At 47.4% G+C, this 18,105-nt stretch overlaps 2 protein-coding genes across 2 annotated transcripts in view; both read right to left on the bottom strand.

Annotated features, from left to right (window-relative positions):
• Positions 1-20: 20 nt before the first annotated feature.
• Positions 21-6,286, bottom strand: LOC107214352 (solute carrier family 22 member 13-like). Its single transcript, XM_015649649.2, has 10 exons — positions 5,850-6,286; positions 4,766-4,869; positions 4,279-4,433; positions 3,779-3,947; positions 3,225-3,345; positions 2,535-2,629; positions 2,033-2,247; positions 1,467-1,575; positions 1,112-1,322; positions 21-625 (listed from the first exon to the last, which is right to left on the bottom strand). The coding sequence occupies exons 1-10, from the start codon at positions 6,219-6,221 to the stop codon at positions 530-532; spliced, it is 1,647 nt and encodes a 548-aa protein (XP_015505135.1). The 5' UTR covers positions 6,222-6,286; the 3' UTR covers positions 21-529.
• A 1,278-nt stretch (positions 6,287-7,564) lies between these two features.
• OXSR1 (oxidative stress responsive kinase 1) overlaps positions 7,565-18,105 on the bottom strand; it is an 87,462-nt gene continuing 76,921 nt past the window's right edge. The window contains exons 12-18 of the mRNA XM_015619624.3: positions 16,597-16,632; positions 14,822-15,010; positions 13,298-13,374; positions 12,393-12,445; positions 11,993-12,061; positions 11,054-11,118; positions 7,565-10,204 (exon numbers count right to left, since the gene is read on the bottom strand). Of these exons, the coding sequence (XP_015475110.1) occupies positions 10,130-10,204; positions 11,054-11,118; positions 11,993-12,061; positions 12,393-12,445; positions 13,298-13,374; positions 14,822-15,010; positions 16,597-16,632 (564 nt within the window). The 3' untranslated portion in view covers positions 7,565-10,129. The remainder of the gene's footprint in view (positions 10,205-11,053; positions 11,119-11,992; positions 12,062-12,392; positions 12,446-13,297; positions 13,375-14,821; positions 15,011-16,596; positions 16,633-18,105) is intronic.

The raw sequence follows: 18,105 nt of genomic DNA, 5'->3' as shown, positions 1-18,105 counted from the left end.
AAAGGGAAAAGGGAAAAGGGAAAAGGGAAAAGGGAAAAGGGAGTGTTTTTAATGAGAGAATGGGATGATCTTGCTAGACAGTCATGATAAATCACTCCTTGCAAGTGTGAAGTTGTTTTCAGTGCTGCATCTGCTCCAGCTCTCCTGTTAGTCAGCCCAGTTCTTTCTTGCAAGTTCACTCAGTGCTCTCGTGGGTGTTTCACTGGACAAAGTTTACAGTCTCATCGTCCCGGAGACGTAACAGGAAAAATGATGAGGAATGCCTCATTCTAATTCTTGATTTCTTTCTTCTTTTTCCTCAAAGGGAAAAGCACCCAGTTTGCTCTGGTGAGAGCCCTATTGGACACCACTGACAGCCTGCAGTGCCTGAGGACAAGCTACAGAGGGAGATACAGGAAGGCAAAAGAGACAGGGAAACCCAAGAATTGGCAGTGATGGTCTAAGCAATGGTGGTGTCCTGTGGTGAAGAGACCCTGCCTGTCCTCAGTGCCCACAGCACTGGGCTGCCTTTATCCACCTGCAGACCCAGCTAGAGGTACGTGGTCTTCGTGCTCTCATTGTCTTGGCCACCACCTTTTCCTTTCACCTCCCCATTCTGAGAGCCGCTGGTGGCATTTTCACAGACCTGATGAAAGGGAAAAGGGTGTAAAAGCAGGGAAAGGTGTGCAATGAGCTGACAGCAGCTGTCCCTGAGACAGGCAGCCTTCAGCAGCCTGGATCCCATTCCCTACTGCTCCTGTGGGCACCTTCTCCCAGCAGGACAACAAAAGTATCAGGATGCAATTCCACCTGGTTCCATGGGGAATGAGGGCTGGGAGCTATGAGAGGGTAAAAGCCAGAGGATGTTGCTACAAGGCCCCAGCGCTTCCCTGGGGAGGGCAGAGGGAGGAGAGTGGAGCACTGGCTGTTCTATCCCAGGGCAGGAATGAAGGGATGACCTCCACAGGCAGGATTATAGGGTTCTCCTTCCCTCTATCCACAGTGGGACAGCTCCATTCCATGCCCTCCCACCTCTTTAACCCCTAAAGAAACCCCAGCTCATGCAAGGCCAAGGGGTCCCCCCAGTGCTGGATCCCCACATCCCCATCCCAGAGGCAGCCCCAGGACCCACCTCAGCCGGGGGACGGCCGTCCCCTGTGCCATCTGCCAGGTCGGTGCCGCCGGTCTCGGGTAGCAGGACACAGAGCAGCCCCCCCAGCACGGGGGCGCTCCCGAAGATGGCCATGGGGATGGCCCGGTGGTGCTGCCCAAGGAGACGGACCAGCGGGGCCAGGATCGCGGCCACCCGTGCAGCCATGGAGCACAGCCCCACGCCCGTCTGCCTGTGGGGCCGCAGGAGGTGTGGGCAGCGCTCAGCACCCCAGGCCACCACGGGGCTGAGCGTGGCCATGGGGACAGCCGGGCTCCTGCCCCGTCACCGCTGCCAGCCACGGCAGAGGGGAGCTCGATGTGTGGGGAGAGCTCACCTGACAACCGTGGGGAAGAGCTCGGCTGCATAGACGTAGGAGGTGGAGAAGGAGGCTGAGGCAGCAAACTTGCCAATGGTGGCCAGGACGGTGGTTGCCACAGGCTGGTCTGAGAGGAGGAGGAGATGGCTGCTATGGGATGGGAGAGGGCTCAAAACCGCTCACAGATGGAGACTGGGGATTGCAGGGACATCTGTGTCACCTGCAGGGAGCCACCTCCTCTGACAGCGTCTGAGCATGGACCAGGCCGCTCTGGCCTGGTGCCCACGTTCACTGCACTCTGCATCCACCACCTCACCTCCCCCAGGTATTAATTTTCCCAGAGCACAGCTCTTTTGACAGGGGCTCAGCTCTGCCCTCCACTATCGCCATCAGCAAGAAAAGTTTTGGTTTTTTGGAATGGGCCCTTTGGGTTCAGCCAGGCCCCTGTGGCCAGGGTCAGCTCAGGCCTAGAGGGGTGCGAGCCACCCTGGCTGGGAGGAGGACAGGACCAGCAAGGGAAGGTTTGGGCTCTGTGCCTCCCTGTCCCAGAGGATGTTCTCTCCATATGGGATGAGGTTGTTCACCTTCAGGGATGCCGGTGATGATCAGGCACACCAGGCCACTCAGCACCAGGAGAACGGCCTGCGTTTTCCTCCTCCCAAACCTCTGCAGAATGAAGATGCAACCAACACGGGCTGGGATTTCCACTGCTCCAAAGGCCAGCTGAGTCAGGTAGATGTCCAGGCCAAAATTTGTCACGTTCAGACTCAGCCCATAGTAGACAAAGCTGTTCACAAACCTGAAAGGCAGGCAGGATGGCACTGAGCAGGTGTTGGCCATGAGGAAATTTAGCACTGATCTCCAATGACAGTATTCTGATTAAGCTACAGCATTTCCAAGGAGATGTAAAACCAGATGAATGCCACAGGCCTGCCAAAGCTGGAAATCCTATAACATTTCCCAGAAAGCATCTTAAACAGCCAGAAGCAAAAACACCCATCAAATAACACTCAAAAACCCTCAAGGTGAATTCCTTCTTTTCTTTCAGCTAGAAGTTTGGGAAGAATGCACCAGGGAATGTCTTACCAGGCACATGACATGATTAAAGTCACCTTCCGCAGGTGCTTCTTCTGAAAGATATCCAGGAAACTTCCAGACTTGACCTCTTTCTCAGGCTTCAGCTTCAAAACACAGGAAGTCAAAGAGTCAGAGCAGGAAAAGGAAAGCCATGTCCAGCTCCTTTGGCACCTGCAGACCATGGAAAGCCTCATGGACAGGCCCGTGACCCCCAGAGCTCTGGGAGGGAGAGCAGCCCAGTGGGGCTGGGCTCGTGCCTCTGTGCTCTGGGTGCCCAGCACAGGGGTGGTGACTGAGAGGTTCCTCAGGATGAACATTTCCCCAGTGTAGGAACCTTGGGGTGGGCAAGGAGGGAACTCCCTCCCCTTCAGGCACTTCTGCATGGAAACCCTGAGACTAAAGAGACACTCTGTGCTCATCAGTCACACTCTTGGAGCCCTCACAGGAGAGAAGCCAGGGAAGCATTTCAGTCCTTCCCACATGCCATGGGGCACCCCGGAAAGCTCCAGGCTGAGCCTCAGCAGAAGCTGGGTCTCTTCCCTGACCTCGTCCCCGTGTGATGGAGCAGGAGCTGGAGTCCCCCACAGCCCATGGCCAGAGCATCCCCAGTGGGAACAGAGAGATGTTTGTGGGATGAGCTGAGCTCCAGGGGCTGCTGCAAGGCCCAGGGCAGTGTCTGAGCACAGGAACCCCCAGTACCTGCTCCAGCAGCTCTGGTGGGAGGCTGCGCTTGTTGATGGCTGCCGCCTTCTGCAGAACCTTCTTGGCTTCCTCGATTCTGCCTTTGGTCACCAGCCAGCGAGCTGACTCTGGGAGCACCCTGCCAGGAGGAGACCAGGACATGCTGCTGTGTCCTGCTGAGTCCTCCCACAGCCCCTTTCTCTGGGACCATGTCCAGCAAGCCTTGGCCACCACAGAATCAGACCCAGAATCTTCTGCGTTGGAAGGGACCCACGAGGATCATCAAGCCCACCTCTAAAGTGGATGGCCCATGGGATCAATGGGTCTAAACACCCAAAATGTATTTAGGGTAAAATTTAAATTTAGGCTCTACATTTGCAGAGCTGAAGCAAAGCAGCTGCTGCTCTCAGCAGTCCAGTGCCCAGGGAGATGTGCTGAGCTCTGCAGCAGCTCCTCCAGCACCTGCACTCCAATGGGAAAGGTCCAGCTTGGTTCTTAGCTGCTGCCACCTCCTCATTCCTACCCTCACACTGCTGTCATATCTGCATGAGCTCTGGCCACATCCTACTTACCCAATGAAGAAGAAAAAGGCAAATATAGGAGCAGATCCTGCAATTTCCAGCAGCCTCCAGTTGCGAATCCCATAACTCAAACCAGCCAAAATCATCTGCCCAATGGCGAAACAGCAGTGAGAAGTGAGCACTGCCTTTGGCCGGGAGGAAACACCGATCCATTCTGTAGCTGAAAGGAAGAAAGAAGGCTCAGAGTTATCCAAATGATTTCCCTTGCGACAAACAGGGTGTTTCCCTGAAGAATTATTATGCAGGTGAGGATTAAATTGACCTCCTGTGCTGGGACACTGTCCCCTTGCCCTCCTCTGAGCACTGGCTGGGGAGAGATGCTCCCCAAAGCTTTTACTGAGGCCTGAGAAGTTGCCAAAGTACCAAAGGACAGTGAAGATCAAGACCTGTCTTCGTCAGCGTGTTTTTCTAGTCAAACATGAATGTTTTTATTTCTTTGAAGATTTTCTATTGCATCTTGGAATGCCCCAGGCCAAGGGCATCCTACTCACCTAAGGCCAGTATTGTCATGGTGATCCCTGACACGGAGGCCCCCACGACACACCTGAAGGCCATGTACACATAGAAATGGGGCACAAAGGCAATTCCCAGGCCAAACAGGCCCTGGAGGAAGACGGAGAGCAGAATGACCGGGCGGCGGCCAATCCTGGAGAGACACAGGGAAGACACAATGGAGACACCCCATGGGGATGGCAAGGAGCCCAGCAGGTTATGCAGTGATTTTTATCACCCTGATAAGGCTCAGAATAGACTGTGGGGTGACAAGTGAAGCACTGCACACACATGTTGTGTCTCTCTCCCTTCCCCTCCCTGTGTGGCTGTGCCCTCATGGGACCTGAGGACTTTGGTCAGGGTCCCTGTCAGTGAGAAGTGGTGACAAAATGCACAGGGTGCACAGTCCAGACAGGCTCACACCACCTGGTCTGTGCTGTGCTGGCTTTGCACAGATCCAGGGCAGGGGGGGTTGTGGCTCCTCACCTGTCACTTAGAGGCCCAAAGATCATGGATCCCAGGAGCAGCCCTGCCATGTAGATGGCCTGGGCAATGTCATTCAGGTCCTTCCTGTCACACACCAGGTCAAACTGGAGAAAGGAGAAATAGATGCTTTGGTATCCCCTTTTCCGAGGATGTGAATCCCCACAGCATGCACAGGGCACACGAGTCAGAAGTGGGACAAACCCTTGGGGCACTCAGTGGGGTCCCTCTCCTGTGCACTGGGACCTGCTGGAGTCCCCCTTGTCCAGCCCAACCAACCCATGGGAGCCTCCTGGTCAGAAAATTTTGCTTTAGGTGGGCCTGGGGATAGAAGCAGCAGCTTCCTTCCTGCCAGACCACCTGACCTCCCAGAGGAGACAGAATGGATGCAGTGCTGATTCCTGGGACAGTTCCTGTTAAAGAGATGTCCTGCAATTGCCAGCATCCAGAGGACATCAGTGGAAAGAGAGACATAGGAAGGATCATAGAACCATAAAATGATTTGGGTTGGAAGGGCATTAAAGATCATATAATTTGAACTCTCTTACCATGGGCAGGGCACCTTACACTATCCCAGGCAGATTAGAGCCCCATCCAACCTGGCCTTGAACACTTGTAGGGATGGGACAGCCACAGCTTCTCTGGGCAACCTGTGCCAGGGCTTCACTACCCTCACAACAAAGAATTTCTTCCTAGTATTTAATCTAAACCAACTCTCCTTTATCTTAATTTAGCATCTTTCTCAGCTAACAATTATGATGTTGTCTTGGGTTAGATGACTTTTAAATGACCCTCCTGAGCCAAACCATTCCATGATACTCAGTTGGAAAGGTTAACTCCCATATGGTGAGGGATGGGGAAACCCAGGGGCAGGAGGTCTCTCCAGGAGTGATCCATCTCCCCACTGGCACATCTGTCAGAGCCTAGACCTGTCCAGGACTACACCTGGGGCCTGTGTGGCAGAGCCAACCCACACCTCCTGTAAATCCCAACAGCACCATGGTCAGGCACCAGCTCTGGGGAAACTGTGGCCATTTGGATGTCCCATCCCTTCCACATCCCAGCACATCAAACAGCAAATACAGACCTCGGTGAGCAGGGACGGTGGCTGGTCTGAGGGGTACACCCAGCCATTGATGCACTTCTCGGTGTCATTCAGCCCATAGGCCACGATGGAATGGAGGTCCCAGTCCACTGGGGAGTACATGGAGCACTGCTCAAACTCCCCGTCCGTGCCCCGGGGCAGGGTGAGGTTCAGCTGCTCTTCCTCCGTCAGGTTGGGGCCGACGGCGCGGATCCAGCTGGTGTCACAGTGGTGAGGCACAAACGGGACCATGAAAAGCTGGCAAAACTGGTGGAATGCCACACTGAGGCAGGGGATCACAGAAAGCAACACCAAGCATTTCTGGAATCGCCCAAAATCACCAACTGCTTTCAAAATTTCCCCGACACCTGACATTGGTGTCTGCGTTTGGGACAGGACAGTGCCGGGACAGACTTCCCAGAGGGCTGGAATTAATGTTTAAACCTCAGATAAGCTCTGCACTCATAGGCAGTCACTAGAAGTACACCATGTAATATATTAATCATCCCTGTGCCACCCACAAACATCCAGTGCTGGCTGGAGCAGAAGGACCCCTGTTTCAGGGAACCTCAGCCACCTCCTCTGCCAGGGCCAGATGAATGGACAGGGAACAGATTTCTCCACAGTGACTGCAACAGCTGCATTTGCTGAACCACTCAGGAAAGCAAGGTTCAGAGGGGCCAAAACGAGCCCAGCATGATACAGAGCTGGGAATGGCCCAGAGGAATAAAGGAAATTATGTAAATGGATGGGCAGAACCAGAGATGAGGAAAGGCAGCCTGTTCATTGTGATGCCAGGGGACGGGAGCTGCCATTTCCTTTACATTTTGCATCTTCCCTGTGCAACATGAGCAAACCAGGCACAGGATGTCCCCCATTCCCACCAGTTCTGGGCCACCCTGCAGGCTGCTGGGGGTAAACGCAGGGAGGACTTGGAGATGGGGTAAAAGGATGGGAGAAATTTGACACAGGGCAATGGTGCTTGAGACCCAAATGCGTAAAATGATCATTGAGAACTGAGTCCAGCACTGCTCAGCCCATCCCTCATGTAGAAAAAGCATTTGCCTGGGGCCCCTTTGAGATTTCCATGAGCCACCTGGATGCTCCTTCTGCCCACAGATCCATAAGAAGGGCATTGTAAAGCATACTGGAAAACAGACCATGGATGCCCCACTGGGGTTGACCAGGGCACCCACAAAAAACAATCATTGTGGAGAGGAGGTAGAACAGTTCATGCTCTCACTGCTTGTCAGGGTATAAATCCTCCCACTTTCACACCAGCCTGTGTCATCCTGAGGCATTCCTGGACAGGGGAAACTCATTCCCTGCTGCACAGGGCATGTAGAGCTTGGAGCAAACCTCAGCTGGAGACAAACTCCCAGGACACCATCCTGAGTGCCCTCCTGGCACCATTTCTGCACACAACTCCTGCAGAGATGCACTCATGGGAATGGTTAGGGTTGGAAGGCACCTTAAAGTTCACCCAGTTCCAACCCCCTGCCATGGACAGGGACACCTCCCACTGGACCACGTTACTCAGAGCCCCATCTAGACCGGACTTGATCTCCCTTTCCCCACTGAGTCTTCCTGGGGGCTGTGAAACCTCCCACCACCCCAAACAGAAATGCCCCAGCGGTTGTAGACACCACTCAGCCAAACCCTTTCCTCAAGACACACCATCCAACCCAATGACAAGCAAACCACACATCAAACACCTGGCAATGGACAATTTGTTCTTTATTGATTAAAAATTAGACACATGCAGTAAAATACAAAGTCCAAAAAAGGAAAAAAAGCCTGACTATTTTACATCTTTCATTATAATCTACAATACACCAAAGTTGTGAAGAGGATCCGTTTTCATTAACAGAGCATTGTCCTTAAAAGTAGGAACTAACTTAAAATTACCACCTGCTTCCAGGTTCTGATCAGAAATTTGCACAAAAACCAAATTCTTAATGACACTGGAAAACAATTATGAACAGCATTGGCACTTACTGGAACAACATCAGAAAAGACAGTTGTCTAGCACTGTAATAGCCCAAGTAAATATTTTGGATCCCTACCCAAAAGATCTGGAGATCTATAGAGCAACACCCATCAGCTTCTTCCTCGCTTATTTTCTCCATTAAAGAACTACGGAACCTTGGGTTAGCGTGAGCTCAAGCTCTCTTAGTCTTGGCTTTGGGAAAATGGGGAATAACAATAAATAGATGCTGCATTGTTCCATTTGAGCAGTTTGAGTCCTAACCTTCCTCAGCACCAGTACACAAATGAACGAGGAGGTCCCCAGGGCATGCAGGCAGAGGAAAAATAATACTGTACCACAACTACCTTGTCTCTGTATCCTAAAGGCTCCCAACACATCCACACTGAGCACAGGGTGATGGGAAAATCAAGGTGCCAGCTTGCTCTTCCCAAGCCAACAAGCTCAATAGGGGACACCGTAGGGAGTGCTTTGTGTCAGGCAACAGGGAATGGTGCCAACACACACCAACCAACTCCCTGCTATCGGGCACTCGCTTCCTGGGCTCTGGAGAGCATCGGCTCAGCACCCTGGGATGATTTCACTCCCAAATCCTCATCTTATTCTCCCTCCCCTTCACACTCATCCAGCCATGTGCCCATGGGGACACACCCAATATCCACCCAGAGGCTACAAGCAACAGGGGCGGTAAAAAAAGAACATGCACAATTCAGGAAGCTTCCACAGCTGCTCATAGAGAACAAGATATAAATACAGATTGTTCATCTGAAGACATGGAAATTAGAAAAAAAAAAAAAAAAGACAACAGAACAAAAGTCCTAATTGAACCTAGTCATTCCGCTCTGTTTCTGCATTGTTTGTGTCTGATGGAAACAAAGCACGTTTCCATCTGCGTGTTAAATTACAGACTTACAATTTCTGTGTAGAAAACACTCCAGAGCCAAGAGCAGTTACAAAGGCCAACTGTGAAACAGTAGGAAAAAAAAAAAGAGTCAACACCATTTATTATTCACATATTGCATTACAAGTGTCTCTTATCAAACTCAGAGCATAATTTATATTATTCATGTAGAAACTCAACTTCAACACCACATGGAAAGAAAAGCTAAATAGGTGTGTGACAGGGGTGCAGTGACATCCTGATCAAACGTCGAGGCTTGGGCTGGCGCGCAGCCCGACGACCCAAGGGATTTAGTGCAGGAGGGACAAACCCAGCGCCCGCTTTTGCCCAGTACAGCCACTCTACTGGTGATTCTTTATTGCTGTAAAACACGACAGGGATGGTTCCACGGGTACCAGCTTGCAAAGGACTGGGGAACACGTTGGGAGGCCAGCCAGGCATGACCAAACTGGGTTTCAGGGACACTTGGAAGTGCATCTGTTCCAAAGGCAGAGTGACATAGATCACCTCTCCCTGTGAGCGTGGATACTGTGTTCATCATCTGAAAGACCAGTTTCCAGGCAGCAATGCCTCCCTGGTCTGCTTCAAGAACAGACTACGTCTAAGATGCAGAATGAAAGCAGCAGGAAGGACTGCTGAATGTAAATTAAAAGGTTCAGCCCTCATGCCATGCCTGGCACTCATGTGGAGAGAACCAAAATGATAAAGAAAAAAAAAAATAAAATTAAGGCAGTTTACAAAGGGAAGCTGACTTCTAACACCTCAAAGAACTTCTCAAAAACACAAACACAAGGGAAAGCATCTCTCCCTCCTGTGAGTTAAGACTCCACTTGCATTCTCAGTTGCAAGCATTCAGACCAGCAGTTTTAAAACACACAGCCAAAGAGAAGCAGATTTCTCAGCACTCCAGGTGACCCAAACAACATGTACATTGGTGTTTCAGACAGAAGGAGAAGCAGGTAAAGAACCAAAAAAAAAAAAAAAATCCGTTCAGTATTAAAACTTGTGCAAAAATAGCAAGTGAAAAAAAAATGAAACCACATGTAAGCAAACACTTAGGCAAGATCATCAGAGCAGTGGAACCCCCTGCTTCGTACTCAGTAGTATTTTTCTTTAAAGTAAGGCAATAATAAAACGAACATGCAGGCAATGACGTGTTGGGTCTGCATGTTTGAGATGACAGATACAAAAACATGAGAGTTGTTTACAAAAGGTGTAAACGTCATCGGTAATTTCAGGAAGGTTTGTGATCCTATTAAGGAAAATGTTAAAGCTTCTAGGAAGGGGGCTGTAGTTCAATTCTTTGGCAGTAGTGGTTTTTTTTTAGGCTAACAGAAGCATTACGAATATGCACATGTGGGTTCTCTGTTGGGAAGCATCTCCTGGGACCAATGTTTAGCTGATGCTGAGCTGTGCAAATCCTATAAGTTTGCCATCATCCGGAATTTCTGAGCCGTCGACACCAGATGCCTGAAACAAGGAACAGAAATCCAAATAGCAACACACATGTTCTACCTTCCAGCAGAAGCCACAGGCAGGTGTATCAGACAGGGTGGGGGGAGGAAACAGACACAGGACAGCTTTGCACTGTGTTCAGCAGCTCGCACTACCCAAAGTTAAAACTGAGTGCTTTTGGATTTTTCCCTTTTTTTTTTAAGCTATGAAGGGCTGGGACTGAAGTTTCACCAGTGTCTGCTCCAACTGGACATTGTATGATCATATTTGCAATAACTGGGGCAAAAGAAGTGAAAACTCCTTACAGGAAGAATAAGAAATAAGAGCACTTACTGCTTCACTCCCAATAACTGGTTATGCCCTCGCTTTGCCACTGTAACCCCCCTAAATTTCACCACCTCTGAAAGATTCACCTGCTCTACTCTCAGTTTTGGCTCTTTTATTTGGCCCACTACTCTTTTATTTTCCTTTTTTCTTCTTCATTTCCCCATTTCCTCTTCAGGGACAATGTATCTGGACTCTCCCTTATTCTCTTCCTCCAGGAAAGGAATCTGTGGCAATTCTTAGCCCATCCACATGCCTTGAAATATTTCTGCAAGTGCAAATCCCAAGCCCCAAAAATACCCCTTTGCAGCATTTATATACATTAATTAGCACATCATCTCATGCTTATTTATCCCAGGTGCTGCTCAGAGGATACAAGCAGGGAGCCTGCAGTGCCCACAGTTATACAACCAGTAAGAAGCTTTGGGAAAGAAGGGAGGATTTAGAGTGCATACATCAGGTGCCTGCAGTAAACATCTACATGCAATGCCTTCTCCTTTCAAGGGACAACTTGATCAATTAGGGAACAGGAATAAATACCAGTCTGAAAGTGATGGATCTGTTTGCCTGGGGCTCTTCCACAATTTTCTGCAAATTAGCTGCAACTGAAATCACACAGACACAAAGAAAATGGGAAAATATTAGGACAGGCTGCAGAAAAACATTCCAAACTCATTAGTCCTCTTTCTATTACTTAACAAACTTTGAAATTTACACTGATAAGGAAAGGTTTAAGTCTTAATTAGACTCAGTCTACTTAAACCTAAAGCTTTGAACTGTGAAAACACTGTTATTGTTACTACATTAGTCTTTCAGAAGTAGTTATTTTTCCCAGGATGTGATGGGATCAATAGTAATAATGCCCAACTGCATCTGGAAATCCAGTTAATTCTGCACTAGCAGCTTTCCTGTGTACAAGGAACAGCTGTGCTTGCTGCAGTTGGAATACACAGGCAGTGCTGACAGTTAAAAGTCTCACCTGCTGCACAGGAGGATACATTTACTTAGCAAACTGCTGTTTGAGGCAGCTGTTCCTCCCCACACAATTCATGCTGCTGCCCCAGGCCATGTGCACCTCACACTTCCTTTCCCAGCCCTAATCAAACCCAAAAAACTTGGCTGATTCCAGTCCCAGAGCTCTCTTGCACAGGACCTGTGAGCAGGACAGGCTTGTGCAGCAGTTTGGTGATGCATCTCTTTTAGATGATAATGATCTGGCTAATGAATCAATTAGACTTCATTCTGCATTACAAGGAACATTTGCTTCATAATGTTACCAACTAAATCATCTTCTTGTGAACTGGAGGTTGCCTACATGTTGGCACAGAACTGTCACCAGAATTGACAGCAGTTGTGCAGGGCCACTGGGGTAGAGAATCAAGGCCAGAGGAAATTTTCTTATCACCCACTAATCAGGTCATTTTTAAATGCAAAAAATGACTGAAAAAGTTAGAGCAGAAAAAAATAATTTGTAATTACCTATTACCAAATCTCTGCCATCAACAAGACCTGCTGAAATGAGCTCCTGAGACACACCATCTGCAGTATCTGTTGAGGAAAAACCAAGAGCCATCACCACAGAGCAGAAATTGTCCAGCTGGTGAAGGCACCACAGAGAAACCTAAAGGAGCTTGTACAAACCAAATAGCAGAAGTGCTCTTTACAAAAGATAGATACCAGGGTGCACACCAGGTGCTGTGAACTTTGGAATTCACTGAAGGGTTTCACTTTAACCATATCCATTTGAGTTCTACAGGAGTGCTCCAAGCCCAACAACCACAAGTCCTTTAGGAAGGCACTGTGGACAGACACTCACACAACAGCACAACACCAAACACCAAACTTCCCCTTCACACACTGCAGTTTCCCACCAGCTCACCTTTCCCTGGGGTGAATTCAAACCGAATATCATGGAGCTCTTTATTTGAATTCCTGTGGAAAGAAGAGAATTTTATATAAAAGAGACCATTTCATGACATGATAGGTGGCCAAAGGAGAGTGCTGTCAATGAATAATCAGTCTTTGAATTCACTGCATTCTACCCCCTCAAAGGCAGAAACTCATCACTTGGATATGCATGTGGAAGCAGCACAGTCTGCCTCCCAGGCTGACAGAGTCTGGGCCAGTCCAGGATAAGGGAGTGCCACCTCTCTGGTACAAGACCATGTTGTTCCACTGTCTCAGCAACTCACATCCTCAGCAGAGATGCCCTTGGAGCACATGTTCAGAGGAGGGAAGTGCTCACTGGCTGCAGATACACACACATTACAGAAATGACACTCAGAATCCCCACTCCAATGCCTACCAACAACCAGGATGCCTCCAGAGATGAGAGGCAGGTTCTTTTAATGAGAAACAGCAGTGTGTGTAATGAGTGTTTCTGCCTGTTTCTAGCGACACAGACCAGAATCCACTCTCTGAACTGGGTAAAAGCTCTTCACTCAGAACTGGCTGAAGTCTGAAGTTGTGTGTGAAGATTAAGATGATTCAGCACAGGGCCAGAATCCCTGGATCCCTGAATCCTTTTAGGGAACCCAGCTAATTCCTCCTTCCTCTCCATGAGAGTTTAGCAATGTTTACACAAATATCAAAACCTCTTTCAATACACAGATTTTGCCAAACTGAACTGGATGCATTTCCAGGTCATGGTTTCAGAAGAGCAGATGAAATCCAAGCTGACAAGCACTTAACCACCACCCTATTAATGAAAAGGCACAGAAGAGTGCCAGTGGGCCTCTCTACAAAGGCTTATGTTAACAGAACAGGTCAGTTTTGTGTCCTTACCTTAACCTTAATACAAGGTTGATGGGGACTCTCACATCTTCCTGTACCGGAGCTGCAGCAGGGGCTGTAGGTGGGGCCTGCAATGGGATTATATCATTTTAAGCAGGTTAACAATTCCTTGCTCTGGTTTTAAAACTAGAGATAACCTTGATCAACTATATATACAAGTAAAAGTTTAACTCATCTTTGGAATCATGGCACTACAGTGAGAAAGACAACAGACCAATGAACCAGGAAAACTTCATACTTAAACAGCAGAGTGTCTGCAATTGCCTTGAAAAGAGCAAAAGCTGCAAAACTTTGAGAAATGCCAAAATGGCAGGAGACTTCAGAAGTGCTAAATGTAAAAAGATTACTTGTTTTGCATTAAAACTTAAGGTTTTTGGATATTCATGACAGCTTCAAGACCTCCTGTGTTTTAATCCCTGCCCCAAACATGCGATTTAAAAACCTGACAACTGTATCAGGAAAAAATTTAATTGGCAGATTAGCATGTACTTTCAGTTACCTTTTTTTTCCACTGAAATCAAAGCCTTTAAGAGCATCTAGCAGCAATTTTATAGCTGCCTATTCTCAATTCTAAATTATTTCTGAGTAACTATTGGAACATGTAATCAAATAATTTCATATTGGTTAGCAGCACATTTCCAGTAGGGACAATCCAGGAGTTGCCCTGCACTTGTGATATTTCCAGTACAGACCTAAGTGTTATTCACTCTCCACCAAAAAAACCCAAATTTAACAGAGAGGGGTCAGCCACCTGTACTGCCCATGCTGAGGAAAGGGTTTTATACCTGCAGGAACAAGACAGACACAACACCAGGCTGATCATTTAAGCATAGAAGCCTTGACCCAGCATTTTCAATCTAGTTCACTTGTTTTTTCACAAGAAAAAAAGAATATAAGCCTTTGTTTAAGACTAGCATTTTACTCCAAGGTGTTTTTGCTCCAGCAATGCAGCTCAGGGCTTCTGATCACAATCTGGTTTCTGTTGAAGCTGAAAACAGCCAAGTCAGTGAAAATGAACAAGGGTTCATGGAGAAACCCAGAGCTCTGCAAAACAGACCAGTGAGCAACAAGAACCAGAGGAGGGCCATAAAGAACAGCACACTCACACAGAGCTGTCAGGAAGAACATATGTAGAGCTGTAAAACAGAGCACATTTGACACTAAGAGCTATAGAGAAGAACACCCTGACACAAGTTCATGAAATTCAGCTTAGGACAAGCTACCAATAAATAAGGTATTGGGCACTAGTGGAAGATATTCTGCTAGTGCACATCTCAAGCCTATATCTATGCATATCTAACCTTCACTGCTGCTGGTCTTTCAACTGCTGGATAAAATTCAAGGATTAAATATGGGCCTTTTTTAAAGAGATTTGAAGGGGGTTGATTTAAGTATTGAAGTTACTTTAATATCACCAAGAATATGTCAAACTTCCACTGTTTCAGATTGTTGTAGCACATCTGGAATAGAACAGCTACAAAGCTGAAAGCTGGCAGGGAGGGTGTCTGCTCTTACCTGGGCTGCTGCTGGGGCTGCTGCTGCTGCTGGGGCTGCTGCTGCTGCTGCTGCTGGAGGAGCCTGGCTGGGTGGAGGTACAGCAGTTGGAGGTTGTGCAGGTGCTTTTCCTGCTGCCTGAGGTAGTTCAGTAGGTGCTTGTGCTGGAGCATTGAGTGAAGGACCTGGAGGCTCAGCTGATGGAAACAGCTGCAAGCAAAAAGAAGTTTTAGTGAGGAAAGGAACTCAAGAGTTCTGATTCAAGCACCAGCATTCCCAGAAGTGCTTCTCTGCCACATAAATCACTTAGAGTTCAGTGCTGAGAGCATTCCCAGGCCTCCAGGACATTAATGCTGATCCCAAGTTGGTGTTCAGGTGTTTAATGTGTCATTATGTTCAGGGACCCATTCTGACCTGACATTTGCAAGTTTTACTCACCAGTAAACCAAGATACCAGCATGGCTGTGGATCTTGGACAAAAATTACATTCTGTGGAAGGCTGCATGTATACAGATCTATCCAGATGGGATGAGAGCACCCTATCCTTCAGTCTCCCTCTTTCCTGGAATCTGAGTCCTACTTGTATTTCCAAGTAGCCATGCTCTCAGCTTTGACTTATTCCTTTCAGAGAAGGAACCTCAGCAAAGCAATGAGATAACTACTGACAACTGAGCCTTTCACCAAGCAATTGTCAGAGTAATTTGGGTACCAATGGAAAGTGAATTCAGAGGTCTTCAAATCACACTAGAGAAGATTTGGATTGAACTTTGGTCTCTTGCAAAAAACGAAACCATGAACCAAACAAAAAAAAAATGCATATGAAATTAATTTGAGGGTGGGAAAAAGAGTTAAATGGAAGTTTAATCTATTTTTTACCTTTTCTTATTCAGTACAGAGAAACCAATTTTGGCATGGGAGCCAAAAAACTGTCAGCTTGATGGCACTTCAGTGTGCCCTCCAGCTTACTCTGACAGGTTGTAGGAAATATAAATCACCTTCAACGCTGGAAACATGGACAGGAGACCTCCAGTGGGAAAATTCATTCCAAAGGGATTCTGGTTTTCAGGTTTTTTTTTTTAATTTAGCATTTATGTCAAATTACAGTGTCAGAACTGTGGTGTTCCTCAAAATCTCCCTTTACAAACACTTCTTGGAAACAAATGAAGAACAAGACAGCCCAACCCAAGACAAATTTCTAGGAGACAGCTCTGTTTATCTTGCAACACAGGTAGGGAAAAGACAGACATAGCACAGTCTCTGGCAGATAAGCTGTCCCTATCACTGAAAGATGAGACATACTAATATTCCTAATGGAAGAAAGTTCAGAACTGAAGATGATACATTGCAACTGAGGTTGTGTTTGCTATTAAATATTGCTACAGAATTCTTTCATGGTTCTGAGCAGGGTTCCAAACCAGAGAATTAGACAATGCAAACCAGACATCCTAAAGTTGTGTTCTGTTGGGTTTGTGTAGTTTAGTTTGGCTTTTTTTAAAGGAGGGAACAAGAAGACAGTTGTTTTGCTTAGATTAGTTTTGTGACCAATTCATTGCCTTGCAACAAAGACTTTTGCCACAGCAAGCTAACAAGACATACAACAAACTTACCTCAGGAAGAGCTCTTGGCATTACACAGCCAAGGATTCCTTTTATAGGGAACTCTTCAAACAGCTCAGCTAGATACTGGCTTCTACTTCACACAATACTGCTTTCAAAGGCTGATAAAGCATGTTCCTTGAAACAACAGCAATAACTAGGAGTCATCTTTTCAAGAACCCATTTGCAATTATAACTTACCTCGGAATTCTGTACAGGTTCTTTCACTCTGGGAGACTGAAAAAAGAAAGAAAAAGATGTTACTGCCTAGACCACAGTGAAGCTTACTGACTAGGAGGACTTGTCAGAACCATAGTGAACATGAGAAACCTACATAATTGTTTCAAGTCACACAAGTGTATTAGGATGCAAGATAAAAGACACCACACAATTTGTTGTCATGTTGTCCCACCCAGCAGCACAGACATGTTTCAGACCCTGCAGTCAGTATTTTCATAGTGGCACACAATACCCTAAGTTGTTATCACTGTTAGCCATTAGCAAAATCCAGGACTCTTGAAGATCACTCAGATTGGATCAAATTACTTAAGCATCAAGATAGGAAAATCCATTTTAAGCTACTCAAGCCTGGAAGAAAGAATTCTGCCACAAAACAAGTTCCCTTCACTTACTCAGGGAGGTAGTTTCCCAACCAACTTGCTTAAAACATACAGAACCTTTGTAGGGTGGAAGGGGGTGAATTAGCCCTGTTTGTGCTGCTTTTTAGAAGGAAATCCTTGGCCTGCTCTCTTCCTGCCCTTGGACCCTGCATTCTGCTGTGCTCTTTGTGAGAGAAAGCAGAGAACTGACAGGTAGGTGTACACTCAGCAGTGAAACAAAGAGGCCAGTGGAACAAAGGGGAAAGTGCAGGCAAAGCAACACAACCAACTTTTGCTTATCAGTAAAACAAACAACACTGTACCACCTGTTTCACATGAGCAGGGAGGAATTACCAAGTACTCTTGTAATACACTGCAATTAAGAGAGCCTGCAACTTTGACTTCCAACGAGTCCAATTACTATGTGGGAGATAGGTGGGATGGTTTGCTCCATGCTGGGAATAAAAAAAATCCTATTCCTTCTCTACATAATGGTCTAACAGGTTGCTGTTAGGACAGTACCAGCTGGACAGCAGAACATTAATGCTCATCATGCCCCTACTCTGAGAGAGTTTCTCCACTAATAGAGGCTAGTACCTTAATGAGTGCAGATCAAGCAATTTGTAACATATGACTCAGAGGATTCTTGTGAGAAAAATTTAAGTCTTACTCTCAGAACAGCAAGTTTCAAAAAGGCCTCTGGATAGGGGGAGAAGGAACAGATCCCTCAGCATGACTATGTGTAGGCAGTGTCAGGGAAAAAGTTACACAGCCAGAAAGGTAAAGCCTGGAATCTATTCCACTGTGCTCAGCCTTCACTTGACAGTTACCAGGTGGGATGAAAAACATGGCATTGCTCCCAGAGAAATAGCCCTGATCCACACCTGCAGGCCACAGCTGCTGGAGTGTTCTTCTAGGAACAAAGCTCGTATCCAAGAGTACCTGGATGCCTCAAGGAATTACATAAAAGGAACTTGTCTGAAAGATCAGTGTGCTAAGCACTGTACAGATGAATACGGAAACACTGGCCCTGCCCCTCAGCTGACAACTGATCCAGATAAATGTCAAACAGAAGTGGTGAGAGCCAGCTGAATGGGAGCCAGCAAGTGCC

The sequence above is a fragment of the Parus major genome, chromosome 2 (assembly GCF_001522545.3).
Source record: "Parus major isolate Abel chromosome 2, Parus_major1.1, whole genome shotgun sequence".
In the NCBI taxonomy this organism is placed as follows: domain Eukaryota; kingdom Metazoa; phylum Chordata; class Aves; order Passeriformes; family Paridae; genus Parus; species Parus major.
The sequence above is the reverse complement of the archived record's forward strand: the minus strand, read 5'-3'. Positions and strand labels throughout refer to the sequence as shown.

What these genes read in the sequence shown, in the direction of transcription:
- LOC107214352 (XM_015649649.2), bottom strand. Translation starts at nt 6,221, where the DNA reads ATGTCAGGTGTCGGGGAAATTTTGAAAGCAGTTGGTGATTTTGGGCGA. An exon ending in TTAATCATGTCATGTGCCTG is followed by an intron (nt 2,248 to 2,534) that starts GTAAGACATTCC and finishes CCTGCCTTTCAG; the next exon opens with GTTTGTGAACAGCTTTGTCT. An exon ending in ACGGCCGTCCCCCGGCTGAG is followed by an intron (nt 626 to 1,111) that starts GTGGGTCCTGGG and finishes CCCTTTCATCAG; the next exon opens with GTCTGTGAAAATGCCACCAG.